Source organism: Pristiophorus japonicus, chromosome 18 (assembly GCF_044704955.1).
Source record: "Pristiophorus japonicus isolate sPriJap1 chromosome 18, sPriJap1.hap1, whole genome shotgun sequence".
Lineage (NCBI taxonomy): Eukaryota > Metazoa > Chordata > Chondrichthyes > Pristiophoridae > Pristiophorus > Pristiophorus japonicus.
The window spans coordinates 49,074,125-49,095,880 of record NC_091994.1 but is presented as its reverse complement, the minus strand read 5'-3'; the positions used below and the strand labels follow the sequence as shown (position 1 = coordinate 49,095,880).

The 21,756-nt window shown below is 46.8% G+C and overlaps 1 protein-coding gene across 3 annotated transcripts in view; it reads left to right on the top strand.

The window, feature by feature from the left end:
- Nucleotides 1-20,778, top strand: part of LOC139228704 (procathepsin L-like) — a 31,907-nt gene extending 11,129 nt beyond the window's left edge. For all 3 annotated transcript variants that reach the window (XM_070859973.1, XM_070859974.1, XM_070859975.1), the window contains exons 5-8: nt 2,770-2,988; nt 7,078-7,240; nt 16,753-16,858; nt 20,361-20,778. In XM_070859973.1, the coding sequence (XP_070716074.1) occupies nt 2,770-2,988; nt 7,078-7,240; nt 16,753-16,858; nt 20,361-20,460 (588 nt within the window). In that variant the 3' untranslated portion in view covers nt 20,461-20,778. The remainder of the gene's footprint in view (nt 1-2,769; nt 2,989-7,077; nt 7,241-16,752; nt 16,859-20,360) is intronic.
- The last annotated feature ends 978 nt before the right edge of the window (nt 20,779-21,756 follow it).

The following is a 21,756-nucleotide window of genomic DNA, read 5'->3' as shown; positions in this document are numbered from 1 at the left end:
CTCTCAGCTTTCACACACTGTCCACTATTCAACCATTACAGGCACCTCACCCAAACACATTGCACTGCACTCACTGACACACTTCCCTTTCTCTTGCAGTAAGAGGTGGCTTACAATCGGTGCCAACGGGACCTACACAGAGAGGGGAGGGGGTGGGGAGAAGCGTGGCAGGCGCGCCTGCACAACCTGACCTCCATGGAGGAGATGGTGCTGGCCATTCTTGGCAGGGGCCATTGCTGAGCCCGTGATCAGCGGCTGGGCTGGAAGAATACAAGATGACGGTATCCTCATACGTAATCCTCCTTCTCACATCCCACTTTCACCTCATCCCACAATCTCTTATGATTTACAAGCTGCACCTGGTGTAAGCCTGCACCTCTTGCTTTCCCTGCTTCCCCTCAACACAACCTTACTCTTGTGCCTTTCTCCTTTTAGACACTGAAGAAATCCAACCTGGCTAGCCAGCGGCGCAAGAGGATGAGGGTGATGAAGAAGAAGAAACATCGCTTACACACTCCTAGCCACCAGCTCAGATGCTGACACGCTGCGTACTTTTGAGTATAGGTTAGAATCGGGATCTGCACATGATGAGATACTGGGCATGAGTGGGCTGCAGCCAGGGCAGCATAATCAGCATCCACCCAACGTCTGAGTGCTGCAATGGAAGCTCAGAATGAAGTCATGCAAGCTCAGCTTGCTGCCATGCAAACACAGACTGCTGCTATCATGGCTGGGTTTATCAGTGTTGAAAGGGGCTCGCAGGGTGTCACAGCAGTCCAACAATATGTCCTCCAGCAGATTACGAGGATTGTTGAGGCACCGCCCTGAGGAAGAGGCAGTGTCTCCGTGCAGCACGAACCTGCCGTACTCTCTCAGGATGACAGCATGTGTCCTCCCACCACTGCAACTCCGCCAGGGCCCTTGCTGTTGTCTGTCAGCCAGCCAACCCAGATTGCTGCTGCCCATGGCGGGATGCTGCAAAGGCACCGCAGGCGAGTATTCGATTATGGATATCCCGGGTAGAAAGGGGCCATCTGGGTTGCCTCCTCCTTTCCGCTCCCTCCTCTTCCACGTCCTCCTCCTCCTCAGCTGATCACTGCATGCCTGGGGGCAACGGCTGTGTCCTCATCATGGCAAGGGTGTAGAGAGCGCAGCAGACCGTGACGAATTTTGAGACGGGCTCTGGTGAGTACTGCAGGGCTCCTCTAGAACAATCCAGGCACCGGAACCATTGCTTCATATAATGGTCTGCTCTACCATGTTCTGTGTGGCAGCATGGCTCTCATTGCATGCATACTGGGCACATGTGGTTAGTTGTGGAGTGGAGTCATGAGCCAGGTTGTCAAGGGACAGGCCTTGTTCCCAGCAGACAGCCTCTAGATTGTTGGGGTGGAATTGTGGGAACAGTGGACTAGCACAGAATAAAGACTGCTGCCAGGATACTGAGCATTCACCGTCATGATATGCTGGGAGACCCTGATCAAAGACGCCCTAAGTGGAGGAAGTGCATCTGGGAGGGCGCTGAGCTCCTCGAGTGTCATCGCCGAGAGCATGCAGAAATCAAGCGCAGGCAGTGGAAAGAGCATGCGGCAAACCTGTCCCACCCACCCTTTCCCTCAACGGGTATTTGTCCCACCTGTGACAGGGACTGTGGTTCTCGTGTGGACTGTTCAGCCACCTGAGGACTCATTTTAAGAGTGGAAGCAAGTCTTCTTCGATTCCGAGGGACTGCCTTTGATGATGATGCTGAGCATGGTCCGAGAGAAGGCAATGAACTCCCCTCTCCTGGCCAGAAGCGCGTCTGTCACCTCTCTCATGCTGCAGTGGAGGGTGAACTGGGAGTTATTACAGATGTCGCCTGCTCCAGCCTGGAAGGATCCCGATGTGAAGAAATTCAGGGCCACAGTCACCTTCACAGCCATCAGCAGCGCTGTCCTTGCCCTGGTGTGAGGCTCCGGGTCCTGCTGCAAGAGGTGGCAGAGTTCTGTGAGCACCTCCTTCATAAAGCGCATTTGCCTCACACAATGCCCCTGGTTCAGGCTGAGGTAAAAGGGTTTCACTTGGAAGACCCCAGGTGGGTAAGGCCTCCCGCTGACAGCCCTTCTCACCCTCCTCCTCCTCCCTCTGCGAGCTGCATGTCCTCTTCGTTGCTGCCTCTGCTCCATCTCCCTGTCATGCTGCAAACCAAGGGGAATGGAAACTACATCACCCTTGACAGGGCCCAAGTGGTCTGACCAGAACTCTCAAAGTCAGAACAAAGGCTTTCTCCACGTGCTGCATTACTTCCTCTCACCTCATCAACGTTAAACAACTCTGAACGCACCAAAGACTTATACAGACTTAAACAGCGCCAGTAGAAATTAATCAGCAACTGACTGAGAGTGTTTGCTGATTCCTTTAACTATCGCTGGTGGGGAGGGTCCTTGCTGCTGCTGAGCGCCTGTCCAGCTGTGCGAGGTTAACACAGGACGTTAGCTCCAGCGATGACGCCGAAAATGGCAGCGCTGGCGTCAAATCAGCATTGCACGCTGAGTGACGTCACAATTTGCCCAATCGACATACTTCCTGCGCGCACCTAACCGCCGCCCGACCACTCTAACCAAAATGATGCCCAGCGGCCCCACACCACAAGTGTGCACGCGCGGCGCAGATGCTATTGTTGTCATAAAATGGCACCCGTAGCGCTGAAAAATCAGGCATTACGGAGCTGAATTTCTAGCCCAATTCATCAGAATGTTTTTAAAATGATTGTATTTCTGTAATTACCAGGGACGATGTGGCTCATGCTGGGCTTTCAGTGCGAATGGTGCCCTTGAAGGACAGTGGTTTAAGACTAAAGGACAACTGGTTCCTCTGAGCGAACAGAATCTGGTCGATTGTAATGTTCGCAACAAAGGATGTCAAGGTGGATGGATGCACAGAGCCTTTAAATATGTGAAGCGAAATGGAGGGATCAACTCTGAAGCAACTTATCCGTACACTGGAAGGGTAAATCTCTTTTAAATGTGTTTCAAATTCACCAGCCACAATATATTTATAGTGTTCATGGCATTAGACAGCAGAGCTCAGTCCAAATAGAATGTACGATGACCCTACTTTGGACCAATTCTTCCCTGGGAATCTGCTCCCTGGCTTCTGCCAATGTCACTGTACAACCAGTGCTCCATAGGATGCGAGAATGAGTACTTTCAGGAAGGGTTAGTCTTCCTCTCACTTCTTCCCTTATTTTATAATGATCTATCAAATCCCCTCTCAACATCTCCTGTTGTCATACAATTCGGATGAGGAGTTAAGAGGGTTTGGGGCCGAAATTGCCCCTTTCCTTAATGTCTCTTAACACCGGAAAGCGGCAGCCACGCTGCGGAGTACAATGGCCACCATTATCAAAATTTCGCTCCCATGTTATCCCGGCGGTGCCCTGATTCCCACCCACCCCCCCACCGCTCTGCTGGTGCCGATCCGTGCTAAGTGCGTCATCACCGTGCGCACCACCGATGTTCCTCTCCAACGTCAAAATTCCACCATGAAAATCTTCGTCCCGCCCGACGGTGCCAAAACAAGCTTTTTCGCAGTAGTCCATTGAGGCTGAGGTCTTCTGCAATGGCAGTGCAACTCTGCTTAAACCTACTGCCGCTGAGGCCATGTTTTTTTTTGTCGGCCGCCTGCTGTGTCGGCCCGAAAATTATGTCCCCGTGTAAGGCCAGACCGCCAACAGGCAGCCCAGCACCCCGTCTTGGGTGCCAGGCCGCTGGCCTGGCCGAATCCCTCCCTTGTGTCCCAGTGGACTGAAGTTTAAAGATCATGCAGGCTGTCCCCTTTAAGTGAAAGGGAGAGCCGTGGTGACTAGGCACCGTGATGATGTCATCGCGCTGGGCACTCCGCACCGTCCCCAACTTCCGCCCCTCTAGCGTTGCCACCGCCGCATACCCACCCCGCTTAAGAGCAACTTCCGGATCCGAGTAAAAAAAAACAACGCGGACTTTCGCTTAGAGGTGACCTCAACCATCGCGGCGGGAAAAACCATAGAAACGGAGTGCATACGCTCGTTTCGGGTAGGGGCAATTTCGGACCCTTTAAGTTTGTATGTATTACCCGACTGCTCGCCATTCTGTGACCCAGAGTGTCGGTGTGCCAGTGTCAGCTGAGTCAACACATCATCTGCCATGCTCTGCGCTTGATCCGTGGAAGTTATAGCATCACCCAGTACAACAGTTACCATGGCAACACAATGATGTACAGGACTGGAAAAACAGGACTAGGAAAGATTATTTTAATCCATCTGGCTCTCCCATACAGTCCATCTGGCTGGTCAGTTACTAAAATATAAGCTGTGTTTTTAACCACAAAATAAGCAGGTAAAGTTTGGTGTGTGGCCTATACACAAGTTATTAATATTTGGTGGGAGGCTCAAATTTGGGTGCAAACTATTTGAAAGAGCAGCCTATGTGTAACTGAGAGGCATTTATCTTCAGGAATGCAATTTAAGCCACAACTTGATCAGTTCAAAGTTTTGAATATTGTTTTGTAATTAAGAACCAACTTGTTTTAAAACCATTAGGTGAATATTTGTGTAAATTGCCTTCAGTGCTGATGCTGTTTTTGCAGCAGCCACTGGTCTTACTGCAGATGACAATTCATGTCACAATTGTCCCTCTGTTGTAGTATTGAATGCTGTCCTGGTCAGTCTGCTGCAAGAATCTCCCAGCTGTTTCTATCAATGCCACACAGTTTCAGCCTGTTCTTCAGTGTATCCTTAAAATCTTTCCTCCATCTATTCCATACACTCATGTTTGAACTCCTTGTAGAAGATATATTTTGTGTCTGTTTTCATCCAGCAGAGTTGTGATTTTATTGGTACTGTCTCAACTCTGTTTGATTTTCCCTGTTTCAGCCCCTCACACTGGGTAACGTGGCCCTGTCTTTCTCTGCGGAATGGGTCTGAGGTGCTGTGAAACTGAAGCTCTTTGATGTGAGGGCCGGTTTTACAACCATTCATCTTCTCCAGCAGTACCCCAGAGTCGAGGATGACTTGATTCCACACTAAAATGAGTTTTGAGGTGACTGATGAGCCCAATACATGATCTACAGTCTCTGTCACAGTTGGGGCAGACGATGGTTGGAGGGATAGGTGGGTGGGGTGCTTGATTTGTCGTACGCTCCTTCCGCTTTTTGTACTTGGCTTCCACGTGCTCCCGACGAAGAGACTCGAAGTGTTCCGTGCCTTCTCGGATGCTGATCCTCCACTTTGAGCGGTCTTGGGCAAGGGATTCCCAAGAGTTGGTGGTGATGTTGCATTTTTTCAAGGAGGCTTTGAAGGTGTCCTCTGCCCTCCTGGGACTCGCTTGCTGTAACGGAGCTTGGAGTAGAGTGCTTGTTCGGGAGTCTAGTATCGGGCATGCGGACAATGCGGCCTGTCCATCGGAGCTGGTCGAGCGTGGTCAATGCATTGTGTACCTTTGGTCTTGGCGAGAATCCATGACCTAATTTCTCTTCGCCACCATGGAAGTAACCCCACTCAAGAGGAGGCTGCCAGGCTGCCTGTTGGCGGGCCGGCCAAACCCAGGTGCATAATTGTCGGGCCGACAGCGCAAGTCGGCCGTCAAAAAAAAACATGGCGGCAGTGAGCCCTCCTCTTTAAGGGAAGCCACACCGCCACTGCAGAAGGCCACACCCTCACTGGACCACTGGAAAAAACAGGTTTTGGCACTGCAGGGTGGGCCGAAAATTTTCAGAGGGGAATGTCGCCATCGGGCGGGGGGGGGGCGGGTGAGGTGGTAGATCGATGGTGCGCATGGTGATGACGCACTTAAGCCAGATCGGAAGCAGCATAGTGGTAGTGGAGGGGATCGGGGCACCGCTGAGAAACCTCAGATGGGCAATTGGGCTATCAGTGGCCAGTCCATGAAAAGTCGGCGGCAATGGTTGAGTCTCCAATTTCCGAAGCACTGCACCATCTTTAACAACAACAACATTAATAACTTGTATTTATATAGCACCTTTAACATCCCAAGCCACTTCACAGGAGTATTATGAGATTTAAAAAATTGACACCGAGTCCCGTAAGTAGAAATTAGCGCTGGTGACCAAAAGCTTGCTCAAAGAGGTATGTATTAAGGAGCGTCTTGAAGGAGAAAAGAGAGGCGGAGAGGTTTAGGCAAGGAGTTCCAGAGCTTGGGGCCTAGGCAACAGAAGGCACGGCCACAAATGGTTGAGCGATTATAATCAGGGATGCTCAATGGGCAAAATTAGAGGAGCGCAGACACCTCGGGGTGTTGTGGGGCTGGAGGAGATTACAGAGATAGGGAGGGGTGAGGTCATGGCCGGATTTGAAAATAAGGATGTGAATTTTTAAATCAAGGCGTTGCTTAACCGGAAACCGATGTAGGTCAGTGAGCACAGGGGTGATGGGTGAGTGGGACTTGGTGACCCATGGACAGCTGGGTTTTGGCTCACCTCTAGTTTACACAGTGTAGAATGTGGGAAACCAGCCAGGAGTATGCTGGAATAGTCAAGTCTAGAGGTAACAAAGGCATGAATGAGGGCTTCAGCAGTGGATGAGCCGAGGCAAGAGAGGAGATGGGCGATGTTACGGAGGTGGAAATAGGCGGTCTTAGTTATGCTGCAGATATGTGGTTGAAAGCCCATTTCAAGGTCAAATATGACACCAAGATTGTGAACACTCTGGTTCAGCTTCAGACAAGAAGTTGGGGAGAGGGATAGAGTCATTGGCTCAGGAATGGAGTTTGTGGCGAGGACCGAAAACAATGGCTTTGGTCTTTCCAATATTCAATTGGAGAAAATTTCTGCTCATGTCACACAAGCAGTCTGACAATTTAGAGACCGTGGAGGGATCGAGAGAAGTGGTGGTAAGGTAGAGCTGGATGTAATCAGCGTACATGTGGAAACTGACGCTGTATTTTTGGATGATGTTGCCAAGGGGTAGCATATAGATGAGAACTAGGAGGGTGCCAAGGATCCATAGGCTGTTAAAGATCCTGTAAAGATATCGCTGGTACTTTGAAAAGCATCACACGGTATTAATGAACTTTAATCTTTAACATTTTCTTTATCACTCAGCGCGGAAGCTGCAAATTTCAGAAAAATCAGTTTGTTGCCACCATCAGAAGATATAGAAAAGTCGTGCGCCGTGAATCCAAATTAGCAAATGCAGTGACAAAGATTGGACCCATAGCTGTTGCTATTGATGCAGGTCAGAGAACCTTCCAACATTATAAAAGAGGTAAGAAAAGAAATACTTGCATTCATATAGCGCCTTTCATAACCACCGAATGCCTCAAAGCGCTTTGCAGCCACTGAAGTACTTTTGGAGTGTAGTTACTGTTCTAATGTGGGAACACGGCAGCCAACTTGCGCACAGCAAGCTCCCACAAACAGCAATGTGATAACGTCCAAATAATCTGCTTTTGTTATGTTGATTGAGGGATAAATATCGGCCAGGAAACCAGGGATAACACCCCTGCTCTTCTTCAAAATAGTGCCATGGGATCTTTTACGTCCACCTGAGAGGGCAGACGAGACCTCGGTTTAAGGACTTATCCAAAAGACAGTAGCTCAGACAGTGCAGCACTCCCTCAGTAATGCTTAGATTTATGTGCTCAAATTCCCAGAGTGGGACTTGAACCCACAACCTTCTGACTCAAAGGCAAGTGTGCTACCCACTGAGCCACAGCTGATACTATGGACGCCCAGAAACTATGGATAATATGAATCAACAGGCCTATCAAACTATTCTATATAATATATTAAAATCATACATCTGTACACACTTCCTCGGTCAATTTGTTTCAATATTTATACAGGAAACTACCGTAGCCCTACATTCCCTTCAAGTTTACCAGCCCCTGGGATGTGCTTTCCAGTGCTGTCAAACACAGCCTTCTCCCAGTGTTCCCATATACCACATAGGTGTCAGCACTTCCACACCATGCCATCCCCTCCTGGGTACTTCTATACTGAATGACACGCTCTCGATGCCCCCATACCTTGACTGCCCAGTGTGGTCACACTCCAGGTCCAGCACCCTGATGGCAACATGACAACCCTGCGCCATTTTCCCAGTACTGCCACCGCACAGAAACTCCACTCTACTCCTAAAACAAACCACTGCCACCCCACTCCTACCATAGATCAAGAACCTCCTGTCACCATTGTCTTACTCTGCCCTATTGCCATTCCTCCCACACCTCAATCTCCACCAATGGTGCTATGCCCAGGACCTGTAATCTGGAAAATGTCCCGATCATCTTTTGTATTCCAGCTTTTGAGGAAGGAAGAGATAAAATCAACCATATACTTTGATTAAAATATGACTAAACTCTTCAGTAAGTAGATGAATATATATTTTATCAAACCACAGCTGAGATATAAATCACCAGGCACATTTAATGACCATTAAACAGGTAAAAACAATCTATATATTGTGGTTTCAACATGTGTCCCTGATCCATGAAACACAGTAACTCACTTCTGAAATGGTGAAACACTGACACTTGGGATCAAGCTCAGTCTCCCTGATGCCTTCTAACACCAGAACTGACTTTTGAGGTACAGTCAGTCTCACATTCGACATCCTTTTGAAGATGTACTGAACAAGGGGCATTAGGAAACAATATCTCTCCTAATTACATTAGATAAACAACTATTCACAGATTACCAATTACACAGACTGTTTACAAAAATATATCTGCCATTACAGGAAAGTTCAAAGGCTTCTCTCAGCCTGTCTGCCTATACTTGCCCAACGTGTCAGGCTGACCAAAGTGAATAGAATGACAACTAAGCAGAAAAGTGTTAAGAAATGTTTTATTGAACAATATACTGAGTGGCTCTTTTGCATTCCAGGGTGTGATGTAGCTGGCAGAGACCAATATTGACCAAACAATCACTAACGAGGTGGTACTCAGTAAGATAATGGGACTAAAGGCAGATAAATCCCCGGAAGCTGATGGCTTGCATCCTCATGTCTTAAGAGAAGTAGTGGCAGGGATTGTGGATGCATTGGTTGTAATTTACCAAAATTCCTTGGACTCTAGGGAGGTCCCAGCAGATTGGAAAACTGCAAACGTAATGCCCCTATTTAAAAAAGCAGGAAACTATAGACCAGTTAGCCTAACATCTGTGGTTGGGAAAATGTTGGAGTCCATTATTAAAGAAGCAATAGCAGGACATTTGGAAAAGCAAAATTCGGTCAGGCAGAGTCAGCATGGATTTATGAAGGGGAAGTGATGTTTGACAAATTTGCTGGAATTCTTTGAGAATGTAAAAACAAAGTGGATAAAGGGGAACCAGTGGATGTGGTGTATTTGGTCTTCCAGAAGGCATTTGACAAGGTGCCACATAAAAGGTTACTGCAAAAGATAAATGTTCACAGAGTTGGGGGTAATATATTAGCATGGATAGAGGATTGGCTAACTAACAGAAAACAGAGAGTCGAGATAAATGGTTCATTCACTGGTTGGCAACCAGTAACTAGTGGGGTGCTGCAGGGATCAGTGCTGGGACCCCAACTATTTACAATCTATATTGACGACTTGGGAGAAGGGACTGAGTGTAACGTAGCCAAGTCTGCTGATGATACAAAGATGGGAGGAAAAGCAATGTGTGAGGACACAAAAAATCTGAAAAAGAACATAGACAGGCTAAGTGAATGGGCAGAAATTTGGCAGATGGAGTATAATGTTGGAAAGTGTGAGGTCATGGACTTTGGCAGAAAAAAAATCAAAGATTTTTTGTGGGCACGTGTGCATGAAACACAAAAGGATAGTATGCAGGTACAGCAAGTGTTCAGGAAGGCCGATGGATTCTTGGCCTTTATTGCAAAGGGGATGGAGTATAAAAGCAGGGAAGTCTTGCTACAGCTATACAGGGTATTGGTGAGGCCACACCTGGAATACTGCATGCAATTTTGTTCTCCATATTTAAGAAAGGATATGCTTGCTTTGGAGGCAATTCAGAGAAAGTTCACTAGATTGATTCTGGAGATGAGGGGGTTGACTTATGAGGAAAGGTTGAGTAGGTTAGGCCTCTACTCATTGGAATTCAGAAGGATGAGAGGTGAGCTAATCAAAACGTATAGGATTATGAGGGGGCTTGACAAGGTGGATGCTGAGAGGATGATTCTGCTGATAGGGGAGACTAGAACTAGAGGGCATGATCTTAGAATAAGGGGCCGCCCATTTAAAACTGAGATGAGGAGAAATTTCTTCTCTCAGAGGGTTGTAAATCTGTGGAATTCACTGCCTCAGAGAGCTGTGGAAGCTGGGACATTGAAAAAATTTAAGACAGAAATAGACAGTTTCTTAAACGATAAGGGGATAAGGGGTTATAGGGAGCAGGCGGGGAAGTGGAGCTGAGTCCATGATCAGATCAGCCATGATCTTATTGAATGGCAGAGCAGGCTCGAGGGGCCATATGGCCTACTCCTGTTCCTATTTGGTAGAATTCTTTATTAAGATGAAGAGTAACAAAGTTAATTCAGAAACTAGGGTCCTGAACTTAAGGAAAGGTAACTTTGATGATATGAGGCGCGAATTGGCTAGATTATACTGGCAAATAATACTTAAAGGGTTGACGGTGGATAGGCAATGGCAAACCTTTAAAGATCATATGGACGAACTTCAACAATTGCACATCCCTGTCTGGAGTAAGAATAAAACGGGGAAGGTGGCTCAACCGTGGCTAACAAGGGAAATTAAGGATAGTGTTAAATCCAAGGAAGAGAGATACAAATTAGCCAGAAAAAGCAGCAAACCGGAGGACTGGGAGAAATTTAGAATACAGCAGAAGAGGACAAAGGGTTTAATTAAGAGGGGGAAAATAGAGTATGAGAGGAAGCTTGCCGGAAACATAAAAAATGACTGCAACAGCTTCAATAGATATGTGAAGAGAAAAAGACTAGTGAAGACAAACGTAGGTCCCTTGCAGTCGGATTCGGGTGAATTTATAATGGGGAACAAAGAAATGGCAGACCAATTGAAAAGTACTTTGGTTCTGTCTTCACAAAGGAAGACACAAATAACCTTCCAGATGTACTAGGGGATCGAAGGTCTAGTGAGAAGGAGGAACTGAAGGATATCCTCATTAGGCAGGAAATTGTGTCAGGGAAATTGACGGGATTGAAGGCCGATAAATCCCCAGGGCCTGATAGTCTGCACCCCAGAGTACTTAAGGATGTGGCCCTAGAAATAGTGGATGCATTGGTGATAATTTTCCAACAGTCTATTGACTCTGGATCAGTTCCTATGGACTGGAGGGTTGCTAATGTAACACCACTTTTTAAAAAAGGAGGGAGAGAGAAAACGGGTAATTATAAAGCGGTTAGCCTGACATTAGTAGTGGGGAAAATGTTGGAATCAATCATTAAGAATGAAATAGCAGCGCATTTGGAAAGCAGTGATAGGATTGGCCCAAGTCAGCATGATTTATGAAGGGGAAATCATGCTTGACAAATCTTCTGGAAATTTTTGAGGATGTAACCAGTAGAGTGGACAGGGGAGAACCAGTGGTGTATTTGGACTTTCACAAGGCTTTTGACAAGGTCCCACACAAGAGATTGGTGTGCAAAATCAAAGCACATGGTATTGGGGTAATGTACTGACGTGGATAGAGAACTGGTTGGCAGACAGGAAGCAGAGAGTCGGGATTAACGGGTCCTTTTCAGAATGGCAGGCAGTGACTAGTGGAGTGCCGCAGGGCTCAGTGCTGGGACCCCAGCTCTTTACAATATATATTAATGATTTAGATGATGGAATTGAGTGTAATATCTCCAAGTTTGCAGATGACACTAAACTGGGTGGCGGTGTGAACTGTGAGAAGGAAGCTAAGAGGTTGCAGGGTGATTTGGACAGGTTAGGCGAGTGGGCAAATACATGGCAGATGCAGTATAATGTGGATAAATGTGAGGTTATCCACTTTGGGGGCAAAATCACGAAGGCAGAATATTATCTGAATGGCGGCAGATTAGGAAAAGGGGAGGTGCAGCGAGACCTGGGTGTCATGGTTCATCAGTCATTGAAGGTTGGCATGCAGGTACAGCAGGCGGTGAAGAAGGCAAATGGTATGTTGGCCTTCATAACAAGGGGATTTGAGTATAGGAGCAGGGAAGTCTTACTGCAGTTGTACAGGGTCTTGGTGAGGCCCCACCTGGAATTTTGTGTTCAGTTTTGGTCTCCTAATCTGAGGAAGGACGTTCTTGCTATTAGAAACATAGAAACATAGAAAATAGGTGCAGGAGCAGGCCATTCAGCCCTTCTAGCCTGCACCGCCATTCAATGAGTTCATGGCTGAACATGAAACTTCAGTACCCACTTCCTGCTTTCACGCCATACCCCTTGATCCCCCGAGTAGTAAGGACTTCATCTAACTCCCTTTTGAATATATTTAGTGAATTGGCCTCAACTACTTCCTGTGGTAGAGAATTCCACAGGTTCACCACTCTCTGGGTGAAGAAGTTTCTCCTTATCTCGGTCCTAAATGGCTTACCCCTTATCCTTAGACTGTGACCCCTGGTTCTGGACTTCCCCAACATTGGGAACATTCTTCCTGCATCCAACCTGTCCAAGCCCGTCAGAATTTTAAACGTTTCTATGAGGTCCCCTCTCACTCTTCTGAACTCCAGTGAATACAAGCCCAGTTGATCCAGTCTTTCTTGATAGGTCAGTCCCACCATCCCGGGAATCAGTCTGGTGAATCTTCGCTGCACTCCCTCAATAGCAAGAATGTCCTTCCTCAAGTTAGGAGACCAAAACTGTACACAATACTCCAGGTGTGGCCTCACCAAGGCCCTGTACAACTGTAGCAACACCTCCCTGCCCCTGTATTCAAATCCCCTCGCTATGAAGGCCAACATGCCATTTGCTTTCTTAACCGCCTGCTGTACCTGCATGCCAACCTTCAATGACTGATGTACCATGACACCCAGGTCTCGTTGCACCTTCTCTTTTCCTAATCTGTCACCATTCAGATAATAGTCTGTCTCTCTGTTTTTACCACCAAAGTAGATAACCTCACATTTATCCACATTATACTTCATCTGCCACGCATTTGCCCACTCACCTAACCTATCCAAGTCACTCTGCAGCCTCATAGCATCCTCCTCGCAGCTCACACTGCCACCCAACTTAGTGTCATCCGCAAATTTGGAGATACTACATTTAATCCCCTCGTCTAAATCATTAATGTACAATGTAAACAGCTGGGGCCCCAGCACAGAACCCTGCGGTACCCCACTAGTCACTGCCTGCCATTCCGAAAAGTACCCATTTACTCCTACTCTTTGCTTCCTGTCTGACAACCAGTTCTCAATCCACGTCAGCACACTACCCCCAATCCCATGTGCTTTAACTTTGCACATTAATCTCCTGTGTGGGACCTTGTCGAAAGCCTTCTGAAAGTCCAAATATACCACATCAACTGGTACTCCTTTGTCCACTTTATTGGAAACATCCTCAAAAAATTCCAGAAGATTTGTCAAGCATGATCTCCCTTTCACAAATCCATGCTGACTTGGACCTATCATGTCACCATTTTCCAAATGCGCTGCTATGACATCCTTAATAATTGATTCCATCATTTTACCCACTACTGAGGTCAGGCTGACCGGTCTATAATTCCCTGCTTTCTCTCTCCCTCCTTTTTTATTGAGGGAGTGCAGCGAAGGTTCACCAGACTGATTTCAGGGATGGCTGGACTGACATATGAGGAGAGACTGGATCAACTGGGCCTTTATATACTGGAGTTTAGAAGGATGAGAGGGGATCTCATAGAAACATATAAGATTCTGACTGGATTGGACAGGTTGGATGCGGGAAGAATGTTTCCGATGTTGGGAAGTCCAGAACCAGGGGACACAGTTTTAGGATAAGGGGCAGGCCATTTAGGACTGAGATGAGGAGAAACTTCTTCACTCAGAGAGTTGTTAACCTGTGGAATTCCCTGCCGCAGAGAGTTGTTGATGCCAATTCATTCGATATATTCAAGACGGAGTTCGATATGGTCCTTGTGGCTAAAGGGATCAAGGGGTATGGAGAGAAAGCAGGAAAGGGATACTGAAGGAATGATCTTATGGAATGGTGGTGCAGGCTCGAAGGGCCAGATGGCCAACTCCTGCACCTATTTTCTATGTTTCTATTTCTTATGTTCTTATGTTCTTCTTCCAAAAAATAATTTAAGAACTGTGTACTATGTGCAAGACTTTTAACAGATTTCTAATAAATTGACCCTGGGGATGCCTATGGTCAGTTGATGAATAGAAGTTTTTTTATATATGTTAAATGCGACGGAGTTGAGACTGAGACAGTTGGTCCACAGCACCACCTAGTGACCAAAACCCGCAACTACATTGTGATGGATGACAACAAAACTGAATGGGAAATATGGGCAATGGTAAATATTGACACAAAAACATGACCAGAAATCATGACAACAGGAAGTGTGATACCTGGACATGATTGTTAATATAATACCAGTCGATGCAGTGGATTCAGTTGAAGTAGCGTTAAAGTTATATATGCTGTCCTTAATTTTGTATAATACACTGATTCCATGGTACTATTTGTAGTTAATTAGCAAAATTTGCAGCAATTTGGGAATTATCGTTGGTTGGAGGGCAGGGGGTAGAAATTGCCTTTCTCTCAAACAGGGCGCACGCACCCCATTTCAATGGTTTTTACAGTAGCTGTGGTTGAGGTCGCTTCTTGAGTGAATTCCGTTCTTGGCTGTTTTTTTAAAATTCAGATCTGAAAGTCACTCTTAATGGGGGCGGTGACTAAAGGAAAGGGGTGGATACGCAGCGGCGACAACACTTGAGGGGCGGAAGTTGGTGGCGGTGCGGAGTGACCCTTCACTTAAAGAGGAGAGCCACCGCGATTTTAAAACTTCGGCATATTGGGCCACCAGAGAGGGTTTCAGCTGGGCCAGTGGCCTGGCACCCAAGGGCACCTGTTGGCGACCTGGCCGAAGCCCGGGGCCATAATTGTCGAGCCAACAACGCAGATGGTCGACAAAAAAACATGGCCGCAACGACAGTGCGCCCTCCCCTTTAAGGGAAGCCACACAGTCGCTGCATGAGGCCATACCCTCACTGGACCACTGGGAAAAAATTGGATTTGGCACGGCCAGGCCGGCCGAAGATTTTCGAGGGGAATGTCGCCATCGATGGTGCGCTCGGTGACGCCTTGCTAACCACAGATCGGCAGCAGTGTAGCGGTAGTGGGTGGGATCGGGGCACTGTCGAGAAACATCAGAATGGCAATTGGGCTATCAGCAGCCATTCCACTCCGCAGTGTGGCCATCGATTTGCGGTGATAACAGGCCTTCAGGAGAGGGGCAATTTCAGCCCCAAGAATTAGGAGCAGAAGTATGCCATTCAGCTCCTTGAGCCTGCTCTGACATCCATGGCTGATCTACGACCTCAACACTACTTTTCTGCCCTATCCCCATATCCTTTGATTCTCCAAGAGTCCTGGTTGATAGTGTAATTACCACTGGTTGCAGGGTGTAATTACCATTGGTTCCAGGGTGTAATTACCATTGGTTGCAGGGTGTAATTACCACTGGTTCCAGGGTGTAATTACCATTGGTTCCAGGGTGTAATTACCACTGGTTGCTGGGTGTAATTACCATTGGTTGCTGGGTGTAATTACCATTGGTTCCAGGGTGTAATTACCACTGGTTGCAGGGTGTAATTACCACTGGTTCCAGGGTGTAACTACCATTGGTTGGAGGGTGTAATTACAACATGATGAGACCAAAATTGCCCCTCTCCTTAAGGCCTGTTATCACCGCAAATCGGCGGCCACGCTGCGGAGTGAAGTGACTGCCGACTTTTCGTGGAATGGCCCAATTGCCCTCTCTGGTTTTCCCGGCGGTGCCCCAATGCCCCCCCCTACCATTCCGCTGCTGCCGATCTGTGGTAAGTGTGGCATCACCATGTGCACCTCTGATTTAAACCCTGATGGCGACATTCCCCTCTGAAAATCTTTGGCCCTCCTGGCCGTGACAAGACAGGTTTTTTCCCAGTGGTCCAGTGAGGCTGTGGCCTTCTCCAGTGCCTCTGAGCAGTGGTCCAGTGAGGCTGTGGCCTTCTGTGGCCTTCTGTGGCCTTAAAGGGGAGGGCGCACGGCCGCTGCCGCCATGTTTTTTTTTTTGTCGGCCGACTACGCTGTCGGCCTGATAATTATGCACCCAGGTTCGGTCCCAACAGGGTGGGTGCCAGGCCACTGGCCCATCGAAACCCTCCCTGGTGGCCCAGTGGGCAGAAGTTTTAAAATCACGGAGGATGATGTCATCGTGGCGGTCACACCGCATCCCCACAACTTCCAGCCCTCAGGTATTGTCACCGCCCCCATTAAGAGCGACTTCCGGATCCAAGTTAAAAAAAACAATAAAGAGCTGAAAGTCTCTCAAGAGGCGACCTAAACCACAGATGTGGTTAAAACCATGGAAACTGAGTGGGAGCTCCACATTTCGAGCGGGAGGCAATTTCTACCCCAACAGGTTTACATCAACATTTTTCATTAAAAATGTGGACATTGGGATTTATAATAGAAAATGTCAACAGAAGTGACAGAACTGTGACAGCAGGAAGTCAGGTTTTGTAAACAGGATGATAGACTGTAAGATAACTAGAGAGGAAATGATGACAAAGAACAAATATCTGTTAGAAGGAAAAATGGAGAAGTTAATTGTACATTTTACAGTTATATCATATTAAGGATAAGTGTCTGCTTACAGGAGTGTACTATGATAAAAATTGCAGCTCCAGGAGATTAAACCATGCAGTGCTGGTGGTTGGATTTGGATCTGAAGGTGGAAAAAATTATTGGATTGTTAAAAACAGGTACGTACTTTACAAAATGCTATACAATGATGATAACTGGGGCAGTGGCAGAGCACAGCATTTGGTCTCAGTATTCCTGGGGTAGGGAGGGAAACATCAGCCAAAGTTCCCTCTGCTGATTACTGCTCAGAGGCACTGGAGATTCACAAGCATGATACCCGACTGGTATACTGATACACTTATCAGGAAAGGCCAAACAGGCAGAGGCTCTTTTCTCTAGAAAATAGAAAGCTGAGGAGTGATCTGATAAAGGTCTTTAAGATAATGAAAGGGTTTGATAGGGTAGACGTAGAGAAAATGTTTCCACTTGTGGGGGCATCCAAAACTATGGGTCATAAATATAAGTCACTCATAAATCCAATAGTGAATTCAGGATAAATGTCTTACCTAAAGAGTGGTAAGAATGTGGAACAAGCTAATGCAAGGAGCAGTTGAGCCAAATAGCACAGATGTATTTATAGGAAGCTCGATAAGCACATGAGAGAGAAAGGAATAGGAGGATATGTTAATAGGGTTAGATGAAGAGGGGTGGGAGGAGACTCGTGTAGAGCATAAACACTGGCACAGATCACTTGAGCCGAATGGCCCGTTTCTGTGCTGTAGTCTATGGACTCGATTTTCCAGGAGGTCAGCGGGCGGGATCGGTGGCGGGTCGGGTGGGAAAGTGTTTTTTCCCCAGTGGGTGGGACCCCGCTGTGAACACACCACCACACACCTTTCCCCAATATTGAGTCTGTGAGTGCTGAGCATACCCGAGACACAGCGGCGGGTTCACAGCGGGGGACCCAATTCAGGTATTTACTGGCTTGTTTACAATGAATTTGAGCTCACCTTCTGCATTTGACAGTTCACCCCAGGTTCCAGGCTGGTCGTGAACCATAACAGTCAAGCTGAGGCGGGAGTTCAGTGGCCATTGAACCAGCTGTTGAGTTAACAGCTTCAAATGTATAGTAAAAGCTCCCAACCTAGAGATATCGTCCCTCAGCCACAAACTCTCCCTCACTGCATTTCCACAACAGATTCACCATGCTGCAAGTCTTTACAAAAGTGTCCAATCAGTTTGCCCTCATTCCTTCTCTCACCATTGACAGATCACTTCTGTCATCTCCACCTGCCATCTCTTCCATCAGCATGGGTGCCCTTTATACTCTCTCACCTTGATCCTCAGAATCCCAGCACGATCATCCCCAACACCAGCAGCATCAAGCACACCAGCAGCACCAACAACAGCATCACCAACCTTCTCCGCAATCACCTGATGCTGTACAGGACAGAGGGCATCAGAACCCAACCAGAAGTCCGGGAGGCCAAGGATGGAATCACCATGGCCAGATTTATTTCCCTTGACGCTGTTCCCTCTGGCTGCCACATGATGCATCAGGTTGGCACAATCCCACGCCAACATCATAAAGCATCTCTACAATGTTCAAGCAATTCCTTTCACACTCACCGCCATTGCAGGGGGGGTACCGTTTTGTCTCACCATTCACTGCAACTCACTAAGCCACTTGCAAAGGTGCACATAAATCTGCCCAAGAACGCAAAGTGTTGAAAATAAAGGTTTCAATGTTTGACACCACATTAACACAAACTTTACACGAGCATTCCACAAAACACCCAAGGGCCTACTGCTGTGTATCTGTAAAGCATGCACTCCCATGTTCCGCCACCAGGGAGCTCATCCCCTGAAGTCCCAAGGGATCCTAGCATCCCTTGGGAGCACTGTATATAAGCCGGCCCCTATGGCCTGTTCCTCACTCTGGAGTGTCTTATTAAAGACTGAGGTCACTGTTTCTTTAACCTCCCTGTGTGCAGCCTCATCTGTGTTAGGAACACAATACGTACCCCTGTGTGTTGTTAGTTGCTATGATTGCACTAGGATGAGGGTGAGTGTGAGGGTTGGCTAGTGAGATGGGGATGTGATAATGTAGATAGTGGAGGATGGGAGGAGGTACAAGGTAAGTTGCTGTGAGTAAGGATGTGCAGGAGTAGGGTAGGGAAGGCAGAGTGATGAGATGTAATGAGAGGCAAAGAGGATGAAGTTGAGTGCAGCTTTGTACGAACATTTCGTGATCGACTGAGATCATTGAAATGTTTGTGGCATTGCACCCAGGTCCTCCTGACCACATCCTTGTTTGTGCCCTCCTCTGCAATATGCAATTGGCTTGCGTTGGTGTCCTAGAGAGGTTTTTTCCGCCTATGAGAAGGGAAGATGACTTCCCTGTGTGCTGTGTCTCTCTCCATAAGCTTATGACCATGGCCGCTTTAAGGAAACCAACTGATGATGCGCCATGAATGATGTCACCAGACCAGCTTCCTCTAATTGCCGGCAAATGTGCTGGGCGGGCTTAATACGCCCAATCAGGGGAAATTCAATTCAGAGGCCGGGATGGAGACAGCAGCAGGGTCAGGACCCACCACCGACATCGTCTGACACAGTTCCGCCAAGATCAGCAAAATCGCGGCCTTTCTATCTGTGCAACCAACACTGGAAAATGTGTTTGTTTGGAGGTGAAGGTTTGATGACAGAGTTGAGTGGGATGATATCATGGTTGGATGGGGGGGTGGCAGGATTGGGAGAAGTAGACTGTATCAGGGTTGTATGGGTTGGTAGAATGGTTGGGTGAGGTGGATATTATCCGCATTGGATGACAATTTAGAATGATTAAGTGAGATGTATGGTATCAGAATTGGATAAGCTGGTAGAATGGTTGGATGAGGTGAATGGTGTCAGAGTTGGCTAGGATGGTAGAATGGTTGGGTAAGATGGATAGTATCAGGATTTGATGGGGTGCTAGAATGATTGGGTGAGGTAGCTGGTATGAGGGTTGAATGGGGTGACAATATTTGGAAGCAAATCGTTAGGATGTACTATCCTTGGAGGGCAAAATACATGCATACAAATAAGGACAAAATAAGACCATCTGGTCCATCAAACCGGCACCATCCTGACAAGGTGCAAGCTACACGCACCATCAACTCTCCCTCTGCAATCACACAATCTCCTGTGAGTGGCAATCTTAGGACAATGCAGGTAAGAACTCTGGGAAATTCTTCTCCTCATAAGACAATCCGGCAAGCTCCAGGGCACCACGGTGACTGATATCACCTGTCCTCACTGACCCACCTACCTTCTATAGCTTGAGATGTCTTCAACTCTCAGGATCTCGCCTAACTCCCTTTTGAAGGCTTGTACTGAATCCACACCCACCGCATGGACTGGCAACTTATGTCAGAGGTGACAAAGACAATAATTACTTCCTGGCACCTAAGCTAACTTTATGTTTTCACAGCTCGTACTGATGTGGTCTAATTCTGCCCGGCGATCGAGCTCAAATAACCTATGCACTTGGACAGAATCCAATCCCTCCATTATTTTAAATATCTCCATCATATCTCCTCAGAATCGTTGCTTTTTCAGAGTAAAAAGCCCCAGTTCTCCAAGTCCGTCACTTGAACACAACTGTGATGTTAATGTCATTCTTTTTTTCTTATTTTCCAGTTGGGGAACAAGATGGGGTGACCGAGGTTACATCAAAATGGCTAAGGACAGGAACAATAATTGTGGAATTGCCAACTATGCAGTCTATCCAGTAGTGTAAGGGCTCATGTGTTCAACCAGAGCTCCGTAGAACTCCGTCTGAAAGAATGGTGGAAACGCTTCTGCTGACGCTTACTCATTCTACACCATTGTTTTAACTGTCTACTGCAATTGAAAAAAGTGTGTGTTCAGTGGATCAATAACAGCTTCTACACTCTTCTATAGTTTAGCATAAAATCTAATCCCATTGTGTATTTGATAAATGTAGTCAAAGCAATGTACTAATGTTCTGAGAGACTACATTGACCAACTTGTGTAGAGACAATGGGCTGCATGTACTAGTAGTGTCGAGCAATGCAATAAACGCTGCCAGCAATCACTTCGAGAGTCTTTTTATTGCAAAGGAACTTACTGAATTATTTTGTCTTTTTTTCTCCATGAATTGTCTAGTTTAATTAAAAATGACAAGTGTCTTCAAATAATGTACACAAATGTATAGTGTAAGAATCCTGAGAAATCTCCATTTTAGATTCCCACTAGTTAACATGGACAAAATGAAATAAGCATTAGTAGTTGTAGGTTTAAGTTTGTATTATGTAACTATTCGTCAATGTATGCCGATTCTCCAGTAATCATGCTTTTAAACTAGTGTAATGTGCCTTGGGTAGACCCGGTTAGATTGTAAAATGAAAGAAAGAGGCCTGCTTGACCCAATATAAAAAATACAGATTCCAACAAGCCTTGTTAGCAAAGCGACAGTCAGTCTGTGAGAAAAACTGAGAGAATTAATAGAATTCCAGAGACTGAGAGAAGAGGCAGGGACAGTAAGATGGTTATGAATTAAATGTTAGTTTTTTTTTGAATACTTGTTTTAACAACAACAACGTATTTATATAGCATCTTTAACATAGTAAAATGTCCCAACATGCTTCACAGGAGTGCTTTAAGACACAAAATTTGACACCGAGCCACATAAGGAGAAATGATGGCAGGTGAGTTGGTTTTAAGGAGCGTCTTAAAGGAGGAGAGAGAGGTAGAGAGACAAAGAGGGTCAGACAGGGAATTCCAGAGCTTTGGACCAAGGTAACAGATGACACGGCCACCAATGGTTGAGCGATTATTATCCGGGGTGCTCAAGAGCGAAGAATTAGAGGAGCGCAGATATCTCAGGGGGTTGTGGAGTTGGAAGAGTTTACAGAGATAGGGAACGGCGAGGCCATGGAGGGATTTGAAAATTAGGATGAAAATTGCTTAACAGGGAGCCAATGTATATCAGTGAGTACAGAGGTGATGGGTGAACGGGACTTGGTGCAAGTTAGGTCGTGGGTAACAGAATTTTGTTTTACATCAAGTTTAC